The sequence below is a fragment of the Megascapheus bottae genome, chromosome 19 (assembly GCF_031878675.1).
Source record: "Megascapheus bottae isolate mThoBot1 chromosome 19, mThoBot2.hap1, whole genome shotgun sequence".
NCBI classification, from domain to species: Eukaryota; Metazoa; Chordata; class Mammalia; order Rodentia; family Geomyidae; genus Megascapheus; species Megascapheus bottae.
The window spans coordinates 11,300,572-11,318,492 of record NC_143527.1 but is presented as its reverse complement, the minus strand read 5'-3'; the positions used below and the strand labels follow the sequence as shown (position 1 = coordinate 11,318,492).

At 42.2% G+C, this 17,921-nt stretch overlaps 1 protein-coding gene across 6 annotated transcripts in view; it reads left to right on the top strand.

The window, feature by feature from the left end:
- The window catches only part of Znf532 (zinc finger protein 532), a 95,425-nt gene that overhangs the window by 57,910 nt on the left and 19,594 nt on the right, over positions 1-17,921 (top strand). For 5 of the 6 annotated variants that reach the window (XM_090353022.1, XM_090353019.1, XM_090353020.1 and 2 more), the window contains 3 exons: positions 4,029-4,205; positions 9,937-10,099; positions 15,868-16,149. In XM_090353022.1, the coding sequence (XP_090209148.1) occupies positions 4,029-4,205; positions 9,937-10,099; positions 15,868-16,149 (622 nt within the window). The remainder of the gene's footprint in view (positions 1-4,028; positions 4,206-9,936; positions 10,100-15,867; positions 16,150-17,921) is intronic. The other variant, XM_090353023.1, reaches the window with a different exon arrangement.

Genomic DNA, 17,921 nt, shown 5'->3' with positions numbered 1-17,921 from the left:
GAAATGGTAAGCTGATTCGTTGCTTTTATCCATGTCAAAGGATCACATGTACATCCTTTCCTAGCATCACTCATTTTGGAAGAATTGTCACTCCAATTAACCTTCCTTTCCTCCTCCTCTACCTGCTGCCAGGTCTCTTCCTTCTCTCCTCCGTCAGCACAATTAACCCTGGCTCTTTGCTGCCCCTGAAGGTTCACGAATGTGTACTTGCAACAGCTGGCAAATTTAATGTTAGTTTAGCTAGTGCTGAGTGATGTACAGGAACTTTATTCACCACCTTCTGACCTTCTGGGCTGTGAAAGTCCTCACAACAACAGTTGCTAGCAGTACCATTTCTTCATATGTTTGTCTTAACCATTGTTTGGCGATCCGGTAACTTTCCTGTGAGGCTGTGAGCACACAGTATTCTCTTAATTGTAATTTACCTATGAAAAAATGAAATCCAGTTGGCATGAATGAATCATTTTATTGCAGTTTATGAGACTATTGAGTCCTAGGTGGCTCTGCCCATTTTTACTAGCACTAAACAAGATGAAACTGACTTCCCATTTCTGTCTCCTGCCTCCGAACCTGCAGCACACACATGTTTCATGGACTGGAATCTATGAAGCAAATGGAATCTGGTAGGAATCATTCAGATTAGAATTCAAGAAACTGGAGGGTTTTTGTTTTTTGGTGAAAGTTTGCCTCTAACTCCTTGTGTGGGAAGTCATGGATTCTCATTTTTTTTAAAAAATCATTGCCCACCTCTGGTTCCACTGAGGGATGTGATAGTTAAACAGGACAAGAGGTGGCCTCTGTACAGATTCTACACCAGGGTACTTCTTTGCTTTTTACCATTACATGTTTGGAAATGATTCATAGATTTGACAATAGTAAAAGTAAGCATCACTGCACCATTATGCAAGTGCTTTTCTATTTTTAAGGCTAAATTTCCTCCAACATTGAGTTTATTCTCATAACAGAAGAGAAAGAAGCTAGGTTGGAATGACTAAGGGAAGTACCCCTTCTGCTCTGTGTGCTATTCCTGGTTTCCTGTATGAAGGCAGAAGCTCCAGATGTGTCTTGGCCAGCAGCCGCCTCCACTGGGGAAAGATCCCTGGCCCTTGCTTTTCTTCTGCCCTGTCCTCAGAGCTCATATATACATTTGGTGCTTTAAATTGTATAAATCTCAAATTCTTCCTGAAAGGTCTGTGTTTAGTATGGGGTTTTATTCCCTTGAGGCTATGTGAGCTGTCCAAATATTGTATTTGTTACAACATTTAGTTCATGTTACAAGAGAGATTTGGGGGGAAAATGTTTTAACCTTAATTTTCCCCTCACTATTTTAAACAATGGTCTGGTATGATGCTGGATTGGAGCTTGGCAGCTGCCAGTCTTTGCTATTCCCTTTTAGATCCAAAGTTAGTTGTTGTCTTTTCTTCTTACACTTCCATTTGTCTCTTCCTGATGCAAGTGTCTTGCTCCCTTCTTCTTTGCTCAGGCTATATCTCTCAGATCCACAGGGGTCACCTCCAGCTCCTGGTTAACCTGGTAAAAATCGAATATTGATAAGGATGCAGTATTTTCCAAATTTTCCTGCCTGGATACATGGAGTCTACATCTAGAAAGAAGATTATTAGAGGATGACACTTGATGAATCTTTTTTTCTTAATCAAAATCAAGTGAAAAACTTGATTGGTACTCAAGCACTACTTAATATGCCAGAGGTTTTAGTAGTAGTATTATATTGTTTGAGCCTTTCAAATTCTGCTATCGTGAGCCTGCCTCAGAGATGCTGGTCTCTGTTACCTGACATGTTTCTGTTACCTGTGGGCAAATCCTTTACAACTTTGTCCTTTCTTAATAAGACTTTTTTGTTGTTGGTGGTCATGGGGCTTGGACTCTGGGTCTGGGAGCTGTCCCTGAGCTCTTCAGCTCAAGGCTACTGCCCTACCCCTTGAGCATCAGCGCCAATTCCAATTTTCTAGTGGTTAATTGGAGTTGAGTCTCACGCGTTCTTTAGTGCCGCTCAGGCTGGCATTGAACTGCAATCCTCACATCTCAGCCTCCTGAGTAGCTAGGATTACAGACATGAGCCATGGCACCCGGCTAAGACTTTAAATTCTTTGTGTTCCTTCCTCAGTTGTCGGCTTTTTCTTGGCCTCTCCAGTGCTCTTTGACTGAATCATTGTCATTGCATCAAAAATGTTACATGGAGTCCCGTGTGACTTGAGTTCAGTCCTGGGACTTGAACCCAAGGCCTGGGTGCTGCTTCCCAGCATTTTTTGCTCAAGGATTGCACTCTACCACTTTGGAACATAGCACCAGTTTGTTGATGGTTAATTGGAGATTAGGGTCTCCCAGACTGGTCTGGCTTCAAACTTGTGATCCTCAGACCTCAGCCTTCTGAGCAGCTCATATTACAGGTATGGGCCGCTGCAGTCTTCATACTCTGTAGGCTCAAGCTTCCTTTTACTCCAAGTGACCAGAGGTGATTAGTAGTTTGTTTTCTTTTCCTTTTTGTTCTTGGATCTTTGGCCCTTTGGATACCACCTCGCTATGACTGATGGGGAGATTGTTGTGGCTGGTGGTTTGGAGATCTTTGGATTTCACTAGTTACCCGTCTATCCTCTTTGGCATCATTCCTCCCTCTTCCTTTCCCTTGAGTCAGGCTTTTAGAGTGCAGAAGGTTGAAAAATGATCTGTGTCTTCTCATTTTACAAATGAGTAACTGGCCTGTGTTCAAGACTACACTGTAAATTAACTCAAAAGGGCTTGAGTGAGCCCCGGTGGCTCCTGTATTATCCCATTGCATTAGACAGGGGACATGAAACTTTCCTCCTGTTCTTCAGTGGTTTTAAATGTCTGTGTTTTCTGAGCTCTCGGACTTAAGACATCAGTGCAGATGCATTCATAATGATTTGTATGCAGTGCTTATAACACCTCCACATGGCACACTTTATAGAATATGTACAGTGTAGAACCCACTGTTGTGTATGGGTTTGGAAGCAGCCCTAAGATCTAGAAAGACACTTTAAAGCAGAGATACCTTAAGTTATTGTTGAGGTCCCTAGATATACTGGATCCTAGAGGGCAGGTCCCGTCTGCAGCCCCTCTCCCGTGGTGACTTATGCACACATCCAGGCACACGTGTTGTCATCCTGGAGAAATTATCTACAGTGGCTCCTAAGAGTCTCAAGGCCACGGTTATATAGTGTTCAGGTGTGAACCAAGAAGACTCATTAACTGGAGGGCTTATAAATGTTGCTAAGGGTCCTTGTACAAAAAAGGTGAGGTGTGGGAGAAATGTCTTGTACTTTAACTTGGTTTCTGTGGAATTAGACCACTAAGGAATGAGCTAAATTGTGTAGGGGTTGGAATTAGGAATTCAATAAAGAAGAAGACTAGATATTAAAAAAGAAGAGATAATTATTTTTCAGAAGTTTAGAATTAATGTAGTTAAAAAATATGAGTACATTCACATTTATTTTCCAGTAGACAAAAATCCTAAGTGGTTGGCTTCCACCCTGCAGGTTACCATGACTTATGATCAGAGCCGTGTATACCAGAAGGTGATGGACCGCAGCTTCTCTCTTCCCACTGTCAAAGGCTTGCGGGTTTAGATGGCGAAGGCATCTTCCATTGAGAGCCTTGAGGGCATCGGGATGGATGGAAGCACATGGAAGTCCTCAGAGCCAGGAGTCAGGAGGGCATGCTGTGTCCCCTCATCTTCATCCGTCCCCCATAACCCATTATCCTCGGTAGTCTAGAGTACACACATGATTTCTAGAAACTTCAAAGATGTTCTCCCAAAATCAACCATTTGAGTTTTGCTTTTCTTCCTCATGATCTTCCCTCTTCAACATCTATTTTTCATCTACTATAAATAGAAAACAAACAAACAATAAAGACCCAATTCAAAACATTTCTACAAAGCCATTTGAAACCTAACCTGGCTGTGAACTGTCATTTTACCTGGTCTCATACACAGTGAAGTCACACCTGTTTAGTAGTCTGTGCTAACAACGGTATTGTTTCTCTAACAGATGTGTACATTGCAATGTTGTGTACTCTGATGTGGCTGCACTGAAGTCTCACATTCAAGGCTCTCACTGTGAAGTCTTCTACAAGTGCCCTAACTGTCCAATGGCGTTTAAGTCTGCCCCAAGCACACACTCCCACGCCTACACACAGCATCCTGGCATCAAGATAGGAGAACCAAAGTAAGTCATCCTGACTGCCAAGTTTTACTCCACTTCTGTATGAGTCATTTAGAGGAGATGGTCATTCTATTGAGTAAAATTTGAAGTTGATGCAGCTGGGTTGATTTTGATACTTATATAGCTCACCCAAACCTTTCTATTTTTTCCAGGTAAAAAAACCTTGGTCAAAATTGTCACCTATCATTTATGCTCTTTTAATCAGTTTTGGTCCAGTGGATATTTATCTATTTTATTCTTCAGATGATTATTTCAACCAAAAAATTGAGAGAAAAAAATATAAAACAACCCCAAACACTCAAACGTAAGCACTGTCCTTTATGCTTTCCCATAGTTTCTGTCTTACAGGATACACTTTTCCCTGTAGAGTTTAGAAGAAGTCAACTTAAGATGTTGGTTAACAAATTTAACTTCATAATCAGTATGATCCTTTAGTTGGTAGGATTAGTAGAAGTTAAGCTTATTTTTGCCTTAATCTTGCTCATCAGGTGAACAATAATTGCTTTGTGAAGTCTTTAGCAGGGGAATGGTTCCTTGACATTTAGGGCGGCCTGGCTGCCCAAGGGATGGGGGTACAGTGTGAGCAGGTCAGAATCCCAACACCTACCAGCTGTGTGACCCTGGTCTCTTGCCTTTCTCCACTGTAGCTTTCTGTCTAGTAAAGCAAAGATCATGTTTGCATCCCAAGGTTGTGAGAGGTTAACATATGTAGCACTTGGGCCCTCTATGGAGTGGGGAGGGCTTTGTAACCATTAGTTCCTTCCTGCATTTCTCCATCCCTCAACTGGTTCAAATGCTCTGGGTTATGTTCATTTTATTCCTAGATTCATTCATAATCACACAAGGCTAGCTTTGCTGTGCAAAGTCTGTTGACACATTTTTTGCCTATCTGTCCATTATCAACAATTTATTGAAGAGAAGACATGCAAACTTTGTGTGTGTGTTTGTGTGCCAACCCTAGGGCTTTAACTCAGGGCATAGGACTCTATTTCTGATCTCTTTTGCTCCAGGCTAGTGCTCCTCCACCTGCTCTACCACAGCTGCACTGTTAGCGTTTTGGTGGTTAATTGGGGATAGGACTTTCCTGCTTGGGCTGACTTTAAATCTAGATACTCAGATCTCAGCCTCCTGGTTAGCTAGGGTTACAGGATTGAACCACTGGTGCCTGGCACAACTTACCTTTTAATGTAATATTTAGGGGGTATTCCATTGAATACTATAGAAGCCACTGTTTACAAATCTAACTTTACTCCAGTAGGAGCTTCACCCCAATCTTTGGTGCACCGATCCTTAAAATAAAACAGATTATAAATTAGGGGATCTACATGCAACTTTATTTGTTGATGTGCCTTTTGGGCAGTACTCGGGTAGAACCTAGCACTTGCTAGCCACGTGTTCTATCATTTGAGCAACTCCTCTAGCCCCCACCCCACCATGTACCACATACTGCCTGACTCTGAAGACAAGGATTAGTGAGTCTTAGTATCTTCAGCGTTTGTGATGCTGTGATGCTATGCAACCTTTTCTTACTAGTGTTGTACTTATTCTGCATTTGTAAATGGAATTTTATTTTCCGGAAGGTGTTTGAATTCTGGAATAGTAGTCGTAACCTGATAACGTAGGGCAGTGGTAATTAAAATATGCTCAGGTACTATGTGAGTATAGCAGTCTGCTGCCACACTCCCACCCCTTACCTACATCTTTACTTTCTGTGGCTTCGGTTACCTGTGGTCAACTATGGTTTGAAAATATTAAATGGGGGAATTTCGGGCATGAACAAGTTGAAGGACTGAAATTGTGCATTATTCTGAGAAGTGTGATAGATTTTCTCAGTGTCCTGTGGCACAAACCCCCGCTTTGCCCAGTATGTATATGTTGTCCATACCAGCTGCTGATTGGTCACTGATTAACCAGCCTGGCATTGGATTGAGGAAGTGAAGCGCCTGTGTTCTTGTGACTCTTATTTTATATAAATGGTCCCAAAGCACAAGAGTAATGATTCTGAAATAAAGAGAAACCATAAAGTGCTTTCTTTAGGTAAAATTATAGAAGCTTTTTGCTCTTTTAAAATGGAGGGGTAAGCCAGGCTCTGGTGGCTTAGGCCTGTAGTCCCAGTTACTCAGAAGGCTACGATCTGAGAACGAAGCTACACTCATCAGGAGAGTCCGTGAGATTTTTACCTCAGCCACCAAAAAGCTGAAAGTGACCCCGTGGCTCAAGGGGTAGCGTGCTAGCGTTGAGCAAAAAAGCTTCGAGACAGTGCCCACGCCCTGAGTTCAAGCCCTAGGACCAGCACATAGAAAAGGGGGATTATATGCTAAGATGCATGCTAAAATAAATCTTGGATTTGTGAAATTCTGAAGTAGGCTGAAGATAGTGCTAGAATGCGCTGAAGAGGCTGAAGAGGCTTCAGCCATAGCGTGGGGATTGTCCACAGTTTCAGGCATCCCGGGGCCAAGCAACGTGACCTTCCTCTCCTGTGAGTGAGAGGGCAGGGTTTAGCTTTTGTTTTTGTTTTAAATAGTTTCTGCCCTACAAACTATGGGAAGAAGGAACTGAGGCTTCTCTATCCCCTAGTTACAGTATCTGTCTCTGACCCTCATTGTTACCTCACAAGCCGGGCTCCTGTAAGACTCACCTTCAAGCCACTTTTGCATTTGATCCAAAACATTCATTTTGGAATTAAGTCCAAAATGAGTATGTAGTCTCTAACTCAAAGAGACCCAGGACACTGAAATCTCCTAGCAGGGTTTGATTATGCAGATAATGAATTAAAAACTAGTACAGATTGCATAACTTGTGAATCATTATTATGAATTTATTATTAAAAAGTTTCCCACCCATTTTTCCTTAGTGAATAATATATGGATGCCTGAAAGAATTTTCCATATCTGCAGTCATAGCGCCTCAGTTCAAAAAGCACCATTAGGATTTTGACTTATTTTACATTTAGAGGGTTCCCTCCCCATTTTTTTTTTCCTGGTGGTACTGGGGATTGAACTCAGGGCCTTTACTTGCTAGACAAATGTTCTACCACTGATCACTGACCCACAGCTCCCCGCCATCCTCTTCTCCCCAATGTTTTTTTGTCTTTTTTCCCCTTCTTGGGGACTAACTCAGGAGCCTGAGCACTGTCGTTGGACTTTCTCAAGGCTAGAGCTCTACCACGTGTGCCATAGCACCACTCTGGCTTTTTCTGGGTATGTGGTATGCACAGGTCTTTGTGCATGCTAGGCAATCAATCTGCCACTAGGCCAGACTCCCGGTTCTTCCATTCCCCATCTTTTCAGAGCATTTACTCTATGCCAGGCACGGTGATCGGCACTTTGTTGTTTCTTATTGTACTAGCAGATATAGTTCCTTGCTGTCTGTGCACGCCATTCATTTTTGCTAGAAATAACTCAACTTTACTTGCCTACTATTGCGTTTTTGGGAGCTAAAGCTTTGCATATATATATATATATATTATTCTGTTGTTAAGTTATGGTACAGAAGGGTTACCATTTCATAAGTCAGATACTGAGTGCATTTCTTTTTGGACATGTCACCCCTACCTTCACAGCCCCCCAATCCCCTGCCCATCTCCCTTTCCAAGCCCTGCCCACAAGTTACATCATTCATTTCCCACATAGCCACTACTGAGTGCCTGCAATTGTGTGTTCTTAAAAAAAACCTCTCCATTTTAAGCATATGTAAGTGAAGAAGTTCCAACCTCAAAGTTAAGAGACAGAGGTTTTAAGCACGTTCCTAAGAAATGGTTTGTGTAGAATTAGAGTTGTGGCATGACAGTGGGTCATGCTCTCAGAAAAGGCTGAGCCAGAGCCATGAGCTTATTCAATGTTGAACCAATAATCTACTGTCTCTTGAGTGTCAGTGTACCACCTGGGCACTGTAGTAGTGTAAATTCATCTCTCAAGGATGTGGAAGGTCATGTGGGGATGGAGAGAATGGTACCACACACCTGGTGAGATTCAGTCAGTGGTTTACAACCCTTTCTTCATTTGTTCACATCAAGTTCACTTGTAGGTAGCTCTGTGCTCTGCAAAGTTTGGGCTGCTGTAAGTTTGATGTGAATCTGTGTGTGTTTTCAGTTTTCTATTCTATTTTTTCCCCCTTCGTGCCCCACCCTCTCTTCTTCCTTTTTCCCTGTTTCTCTCCTCTCCCTTTTGTTACCATGTAGTTACCTGGCCCCCTCACAAGTCTTACAAATAGGATTAGATTTTAGGGTTAGCTTTCCCTCCATGCCCCACATCCACCCCATACCCTAAATCCATCCCATACCCTGGGAACCCAGTTGCCCTTGGGTCCTCACTGTTTCCCACACTATGCTATAATCCTTCACAGCCAGGGGGCCTTTCCTGTCTGGAGACTTTCCCATCTTTCTACTGGGTTGGCAGCTGTCTTCCTGGGTTGTTCCACTGTGGTTGGGGAGTTTTTTCTAGCTTCATGATCTATCCTGTGATCCTGTAGTACTTTTGTTCTTTGGTTTGATACATTAGTGGCATCATTAAAAAAAAAATAGTTTCTGCCCTAAGAATTATTGGAGGAATGAACTGAGACCTCCGCCTCTCCTAATCACCAGTATCTGGTTCTGTCCTTTTATTTTATTTATTTTTTTGCCTGTCCTGAGGCTAGAACTCAGGGCCTGGGCATCATGCTTGGATACTTTTTGCTCAAGGCTAGCACTCTGCCACTTGAGCCACAGCACCACTTCCGGCTTTTTCTGTGTATGTGGTTCTGTGGAATCAAACCCTGAGCTTCGTGCATGCTAGAAGAGCACACCACTGGGCCACACCCCTGGCCCCTGTCCATCATTTTTAAGCCCCACCCTGACCATGTATCTGTAGGAGTCGCAGTTTGAGTGTTTTCTCTTCCTGCAGAGCATGTTCATATAAGTCATCACCAAACAGACCCCCACCCTGGAAGCTGGTGTGGACTGTCACGTCAGCCTGCTTGTAAATTGCATTCCAACATGCCCAGTGGCCCAAAATCCTAATCTGGGCTTAGCCTTTGGAATCAGTTGTCCTGTGGCTCCCATGTCTACCTACTGTCTTCCCCCCCTCTGCTTGGTTCTCCCAAAGAGGATGCAAGGTTCATCTTGGAGATGGTCTTCCCATTCCATCACTGGCTTCTCAGTGGGTCTCACTAACGGCTTGAGCAGTTTCTGTCCTTCATCCTTGAGCCAGATTGGCATCTACCAGGTTTCTCCCCGTACCTGATTTCCCCCTATTATTCAGTAGTGATTTCCTTTGTTTTGAGGGTATTGTTGCTAGCGTTAAAAGGAGAATTGTAACAAGTAACAACTTGTTCCAGCACTGGAGTCCTGTAGGCCTAGGTAAATCTTTAACCAAATTCTTTTTGCAAGTTAGACTACCACCCCTGAACTGTTCTGGTCCTGTCTTCCCTTGCCCCTTCCCTCCCCCTGCTGATACTTTTGCTCCAAAGGAACATCCAAATGCATCTCGTATTGATTTAGGAGGTGTCATGTGGTCTTCAGTTTACATTTCTCAATAGGTGTAGCCTACGGCTTCTTGATGTGGAATGGTAATATTTGTAATTGACTGCTGCCAGCTGTCTTGAAAAGTTTGTTCCAAAGCTAAAATGTTGTTCTTTTAATTGTCTTTGTGTTCTCAACCTGCTTCTGCCTTCTGAGTCCCTTCGATGTCAAGTAGCAGCTCCTTTGACTTGAGACGAGGCTGACTGACGAGATCTCGCTGCGCTTCTTCTATTTTAGAGTAATCTATAAGTGTTCCATGTGCGACACTGTGTTCACGCTGCAAAACTTGCTGTTTCGCCACTTTGACCAGCACACTGAAAACCAGAAGGTGTCTGTTTTCAAGTGTCCAGACTGTTCTCTTTTATATGCACAGAAGCAACTTATGATGGACCATATCAAGGTGTGTGTGCATCTCCTCTCCTCTCCTCTTAGTGAGTTGCAGATACATAAGCCAAGGCTGAGCCACAGGCCTCTGCAAGGCGTATTGCACTGTCCAGAGAAGGGATGGAAGCGGTCGTTGTCAGTGAGCAGCATATCGTAGTTGCCTGTCCTGTGTTCATGTGATGGTGGGCGCTGTTTACTCAGGGATCTGGATCTGTCTGCTGCAAAGACGAATGCAAGGGAACAGATGAATGCTCTGATTTTGTGGAAGAATAATCAAGCGTGTGCACACGCGCGCGCATGCATGTGTGTGGGGTGTGTGTGTGTGTGTGTGTGTGTGTGTGTGTGTGTGTGTATGTAGACACCCCCCCATATATATATATATGCAATATATATATATAATATGAAGATAACAACTGAAATTACTATTTTGAGAACTCTACTGCACATGATACTTAGATAGGAATTATGCTAACTCATACAAATACCACCCATTTCTTTTTTTTTTTTTTTTTTTTTTTTTTTGCCAGTCCTGGGCTTGGGCTCAGGGCCTGAGCACTGTCCTTGGACTTTCTCAAGGCTAGAGCTCTACCACTTGAGCTTCAGCACCACTTCCGGCTTTTTTCTATGTATGTGGTACCGAGGAATCGAACCTGGGTCTTTGTGCATGCTAGGCAAGCACTCTACCACTAGGCCACACTCCTGGCCCCCTCATTTCTTTTTCTTTTCTTTTTAAGAATTTATTAACATGGATTTTTACATCATATTTCATTTCTTTTTTGAAAAAAGATTTTACTCTGTGATACTATACACAGTTGAATTTGCATTACTTTTGATGTCCTTGGGATTTTAGTTTAGTTTTTTTTTCACTTCCTCTACAAAACCTTATATAAAAACGAGGATTAAATATTCAGACTAGAACATCTGGTGTGATATTAAGTGAGTAGATGTCTTGTTTGGATCATGCCTCTCCACTCTCAGAGGGATGCAAAGCTGTGTTTTTAGTCTTTTGAGCTTTCCCAGGCCAGTGTTCCCTCCTGGCTTGTGCCTGTTTGTTGGGACACTGTGACACGTTACCAGTTTTTTGTTATTTGAGTGCTTAGGCGGGAAGGTCCTTTGGCTTTCAGGGGTTAACAGAGCTTCCTTTAGAAAACCAGGAAATCTAATACTATCTTCAACTCAATCTTTATCTTAATTTTTTTTTCTTTCTCTTTAAAATGCATTTTTGAGGGAGTTTGGCTTAGTAGTAGAGTGCTTGTCTAGCATGCCTGAAGGCACAGGTTCAATTCCTCAGTACCAGATAGACAGGAAAAAGCCAGAAGTGGTGCTCAAGTGGTAGAGTGCTAGCCTGGAGGAAGCCCTGCTCAGGCCCTGGGTTCATGCCACAGGACTGAAAAAAAAATGCATATGAAAGAGAAGAGAGAGAGAGAGAGAGAGAGAGAGAGAGAGAGAGAGAGAGAGAGAGAGAGAGAGAGAGAGAGAGAGAGAAACAGTTCAGTTAAAAATAAAGTAATTGGACACTGATGGCTCATGCCTGTAATGCTAGCTACTTAGGAGGTTGAGATCCAGAGGAATGCAGTTTTAAAACTGGCATGGACGAAAAAGTTCAAAAGCCTCCATCTCAAATACCTATCACAAAGCCACCAGGTGTTAGTGGCTCATGCCTGGAATCTTAGTTAAGCAGGAAGTTGAGATCTGAGGATCATGTTTCAAAGTGAACTCTGGGCAGAAAGTCGCTGAGACTCTTAGCTTCAATTAGACATGTGAAAGAGCTGGAAGTGGAGCTGGAATCCAAGTGGTAGAGTGCTTGCCTTGAAAAAAAAAATTTCTGGTGTGGCTCACACCTATAATCCTATCTACTCAAGAGGCTGAGATCTGAGGATCAAGGTTCAAAGCCAGCCTGGGCACAAAAGGACCCAAGACTCTTATCTCCAATTAATTGGGGCATGGCTCAAGGGTAGGGTGGTAGCCTTGAGCTGAAGAGCTCAGGGACCACAAAAACAAAACAAAACAAAACAAAAAATCTCAGGGTCAGTGGCTAGGTCCCACGTCCTGCATTCAAACTCTAGGACTAGTACACACATACACACACACCACACACACACACACACACACACACACACACACACACACACACACACACACACACTTCAAATGGGAAGCCTGGCGCAAGTCATGGTATGCTAGCCAAGCAAGTTGAGAAAGCATAGAGCACTGAGTTCAAATCCTACTACTACATGGGGTGGCAGGTCAAATGATGTATATCAATAATTTTAGTCTCATATTCATTAGATGAATGGATTGTTAGTCTTTGACATTTCCTGTCTTGAGCATATCTGATCACACACACAGCCTGCCACCAATGAACTCAACAGTAGAAGCTTCTGCTCTTGGAGGCAAAGTGAAGGTAGCGGTGGCACCACCATTGCTAGAGGGCATGAGGTGTACTAGGCGAGGGAGGATCTTCATTTTCAGTCGAAGTTCAATAAATCCTCAAGATATTTTAAATGTTTGAGCTGAAATGATAATATGTGTATATGAGGTTTTAAGAAATGGAAACCAGAAGAAAAAAAAGAAATGGAAACCAGCACTTGCTTTTTTCCTTTTTCTCTTTTTAAGATAGGATCTCACTATTTCATGGCCTTGAACTCAGAATTCATCTGCCTTTACCTCTCAAGTGCTGAGATTACAGTGTGCACTATAAAACGGTCTAACAGAAATATTCATGAATGACAGGGAAATAATCTAATAAATACACAGGGACACTGTGTACTAATACTTTCTGTGTCATAAAAGAAGAGAAAGAAGGAAGGGAGAGAAAGAAAAGTTCCTTTTAAGAGTCTTACAAGAGTCTGGCTTCTGGAAGTCATCGACAGATCAGAAAGTGGGGCGGTGGGCTTTGTGGTTAGGGTTTCTTGTGAGTGTTGTGGAGTGGAGAATCTTATGGAGGACAAATGTTTTTAGTCACCCAATTCTTTACAAGCCTCGGTGATATAAAAAGAATGCTCCCTCACTGAGGTCCTCTGTTCAGTCATGGACTTTTGTTGTTGTTTGTTGAGACAAGGTCTCATTGTGTAGTCCAGGGTGGTCTAGAACTTTTAATCCTCCCGCCTTAGCCTTCTGATGTGGGATTATAGGCATGTTGAACCATGCCTAATTTTCCAGCATGTTCAGTGCATCTTAAAATATTATCCTGCATTTATGCATTTGGGGTGGGCAAGAATAAAGTTTTAGGGTATCATTTTGTTTGTTTTTGTTTTTTAATAATGTATCCAGCTCTTGCTGTGTATGTAGCTTCCCTGATGACTGGGAGAACTGGGAGAAAGGAATGGAATGGGGGTGGGGCTGTGGCTACTCATAGGGACTCACTTACAAGTGGCTTTTTTTTTTTTTTTTTTTTTTTTTGGCCCAGCACTGTCCAAGACATACCATTTATTTGTTCTATCAAAACAGATTTATTTACTTTCAGGTCATCTGTGTACCATTCACATTTGAAGTAAGCCTTTTAGTTAAAAAATTGTCATTTATTGTAAAAGCTAAGGAGAAATCAATTCTGCCTGACTGCCTGCCTGCCTCCTCTTCCTCCTTCTCCTTCCCTCTTCCTCCTTCCTATGGAACCCAGGCCTTGAACAAAGTACGCTACGATAAGGCACATGTCAATTGTATTTCTTTGGTGGTGGTGGTGTTTCTGGTGGTGGGGCTGAAACTCAGAGCCTGGGTGCTGCCCTTGAGGCAGTTTTGCTCAAGGCTAACACTCCCCACTTCGAACCATAGCTTCACTTTCAATTTTTGAGTGGTTAATTGGAGACAAAAGTCTCATAGAGCCTTTTTTTCTATCCAGGCTGGCTTTGAACTGTGATCCTCAGATTTCCTGAGTATAGCTAGATTACAGGAATAAGCCACCAGCACCCAGCCCAATTGTATTTCTTTTATTAAAAAAAGGACATTTGGTTTAGCCATAATTTTTACTGCATTGTAAAGTAAATAAATTTATTTTTAATCTCATTTTAGCAATCTCCAATAACCCTTTTTAGTCATGACAGAATTTTCACTTCCTTATTTTATTTATTTTTTTGTTGGTTATGGGGCTTGAACTCAGCCTGGGTGCTGTCCTTGAGCATTTTAGCTCACGGCTACTGGCCTGCCCCTGGAGCCACATTGCCACTTCCAGTTTTCTAGTGATTAATTAGAGATAGAAGTTTCATGGACTGTAGTACCAGGGCAGGCTTTGTACCATGATCCTCAGATCTCAGCCTCCAGAGTAGCTAGAATTACAGGTGTGAGCCACTGTGCCCAGCTAGAATTTTCACTTCTTTTCTGTAACTTTTATAGTACTTTAGAATTTAGGTTCTCTTCAGGCACATAGTTGAAATGCATTTGCCTAAAAAGTTTTATTGGAAAGTTTTGGACTTTGTCTTTTTGCATTTGAAATGGCTCAAAATGTAAAAATAAAATTAGCTTCCATTTTGATAAAAGACCCAATCTAGAAGCTATGTGCCTGCCTGCCTGCCTGCTTGCCTGCCTGCCTGCCTGCATAGTGGAGATGGTACTGATGAATTGTTTGGGGCTGACTGAAAACCGTGCCGCCCAGCTTTTCTCTGGAGAGGAAGATTCAGATGGGGACTATCTCCTATCCATATTGACCAGCCAGTTTAATGCTTATCTTGTTGGTTAGGCCTTGTGACCTGCTAAAAGAGAATGTCATGGCACCCTTTCCTCCCAGGAATGTGGGCCAGCTAATCCTGGTGCTGTTTAGATAAGCCCTTGTCTGTGAAAGCTGGAGCAGGCAGAAGAAATTGTGAGCTTGAGCTTCAGCAGGACTGTGGCTGGGAGGTGATGGAACCAGGCTCTGTGACTCGAGGAATCTGGGTGCCACAGCCTGTCGGGGCGTGAGTCCAGGTCTTGTCTCCTGTAGGCTCAGGATGTATAGGCGAGCTGCCAGTCTGCATCCTGTTCAGCAGTCAGCCCCATTGGAAGATAAACTGTAAGATCAACTGAGGAAGGCACACTCACTTCCTTTTATTTTTGTGGGCTTTACGTCCTGAGTACACAAAAGACAAAAACCAAAGTGAGCCGGTCTTCACAATCCAATAGCACTGATTTTATATCTGTGGCATTTGGTGTTCTGTGAGTTTTAGGTGGCTGTTTTGTCTATTGTGCTAATAGTAATAAATAGCCAAACAGGGCTTTTAAGTACCTCCTATGTACGGTTCACTAGTCTGGGTGCTGTTAGTTAGAAGGAATGGATAGATAGGAGCTGGGGAGATGAAAATTACCCCCACTCATCAGTAAAATCCTACAGAATCACAAGTGTTCCAAGACCGTGAAAAAGAGAGAAAAGGGTTTGTTGCTACCGAGGGTCTTAGAAATTGGGTCAAGTTGGTGAGCTATGGTATACTAACCTATATAAACATCACTGCAGATCAGAAAAGGAAACAGACCTTGGAAATGGTCTGTTGTAGAGAGGACTCAGTCCTCTCAGGCCAGGAGAGGAAGAATATCAGATCTAATGTGATTCAGTATGGGGATCTGTCTTTAAAACATTTTTAAAGAATCCTTTGGAATTAGAAACACATAACAGTTATAAAATTTAATGCTCTTAAAAAAAATCTCTTACGTTTTTTGTTCTTTGGCTTGGCTTTTCTCCATTGCCAATTAGGAACTATTCCTGAATGATTTAATTTAAACAACCTGTTGAAATGTCTGTAGAGTATTAAGACCGTCTAGGTGTGCTTTCTTTCTACGGTGTGACTTGTGATAGCTATTTCTTCTCTTTTTGTAATGCAGTCTATGCATGGAACATTGAAAAGTATTGAAGGGCCTCCCAACTTGGGTATACACTTGCCTTTGATCATTAAGCCCGCATCTCAAAATTCATCACACCACAGCAAAGAGGACACCAAGTCCACGAATGGGAAAGAGAAATTGGAAAAGAAGTCACCGTCTCCTGCACAAAAGTCCGTGGAATCCAAGAAGTCGGCCATTCTTGGGTGGACTTGTTGGGAGTGTGACCGCCTGTTCACGCAGAGGGAAGTGTACATCTCCCACATGAGGAAGGAACACGGGAAGGTCAGTAAGAGACAGAGCCATGCAGGGAGTGCAGGAGTGTGCCAGCGGCACCAACCACCTTCCAAGACCTGGTTCTTGGCTTGGCTCTGAAGGTGATTAGTAATAGTGCCAGCTCAGAAATCTCTCTGGCCTTGTGCCTCCATGCCTCAATTTATCGGACACTCCTAAATCCTCCCACTACTGTTGTATAACTTTCCCCAATGGCCTTCACACGCTCATCAGAGTAAGATGGCCACCACGTGTGTGTTTAGAGCTGAGCCAATTGAGAGCAAGATCCAGGCACCTAAGTACGCTTTGTAAATAAGCACTCTCTTAATTGCTGAGCAGGTCTGTGCTTCTGAAGGTGATGGGGAAAGAGGAGGGCCAGGCAGCAGTCCCACCAAGAGCTGCTGGTAGCATTTGTCCCACATGCTTCCCTGATCTTGCTTGAAGTTGTAGTAAGAAGAGGCTGCCACAGGAATTCGTGAAAAATCAGTCACTTATATATCCATATATATATATATATATATATAATTTTTCTTTATCTTTGAAGTAAAACAACACAAAAATAAGTACATTTTGGGTGCCAGTGGCCCACGCCTGCACTCCTAGCTACTTCTCAAGAAGTTGAGCACTATCTTACCACAGTTAGTGTAATACTAGGTTGTGTCTGCGTTTGTGGTTATCTGGTTGGGATCCAAGAGTCCATATTCTATTTGGGTTTATAATTTAAATCTTCTTCCCCACTGTGGTTCACCCTAAGTTTTAATGTGCCATTGATTTGTTGTTAAATGGTTTGGTCTGTGAGTTAATCCCTGTGAGTTAATCCTAATGTTACTGGGTTTGGATAATTGCTTGTGTTTTTTTTGGTTTCTTTTCCTCTTTATCGCATAATTTGGTTATTCAAGTTGATGGTTTTAGATAAAAATCTATCAGAGGGACATAATAGGTCATGAGGAACCTAATACAAGCGTTTTACTTTTAGCCATATACTGAGGTGGGTTAATAAGTTCAGAGGTACAATATTTTTTAAGAGAGCCATCTTACTGCTTTATCCTTTGTCTTTGCTTTGTCCTTTAGTAACTTGTGTAAAGCATACACAGGAATTGACTTGTAATTAGTGCATACTGGCTCTTTCTTTAACAGGTATTTTATTTTTCAATTAGCATGCATTTGTTAGATGACGGGGTTTTACTATGATGTTTTTATACATGTGTAGGGTACACATTGAATAATCTCCATACCCCTTTCCCATCATGTCTTCCATATTTCTAATCCTTCTCTCCCTTACTCCCCTCCTTTTTCAAACAGTACTTGGCAAGTTTTATTATACTGTCTTCATGTATCTATATCAAACTGATCTTTGGAAACATGAAGTATTCATCATAATTATTAATCTCATATATTTGAACGACTTGTGAAGCTCATGTGTTACCTCATTAACATCCAAATGGTATAAACTTGTCTTTGAACAGCCATCACAATGATCACAAATTGAATAGAGATTTGTTTTTGTTGCATTTCGTGTAGTTGTAGTCTATATATACTGTTATTTGGCTTGAGTGGCATGTCTCTTATTGTTGTAATTTGGGTTTTATTGTAAATACTGGATGATTCTTAGCATTGTGTTTTTAATCCACCATGTCAGTTCTCTTAGATAATCATTTCAGAACTGTACATCAGCAGTGCCTTGCATGTGGATTCTAGAATCTACTTTGTACCAAAATGGATTTCATAAGTGTTCAAAGGAGACAAATTTAGTTATCTAATAGTCAAATTCTTCTTTTTACCTC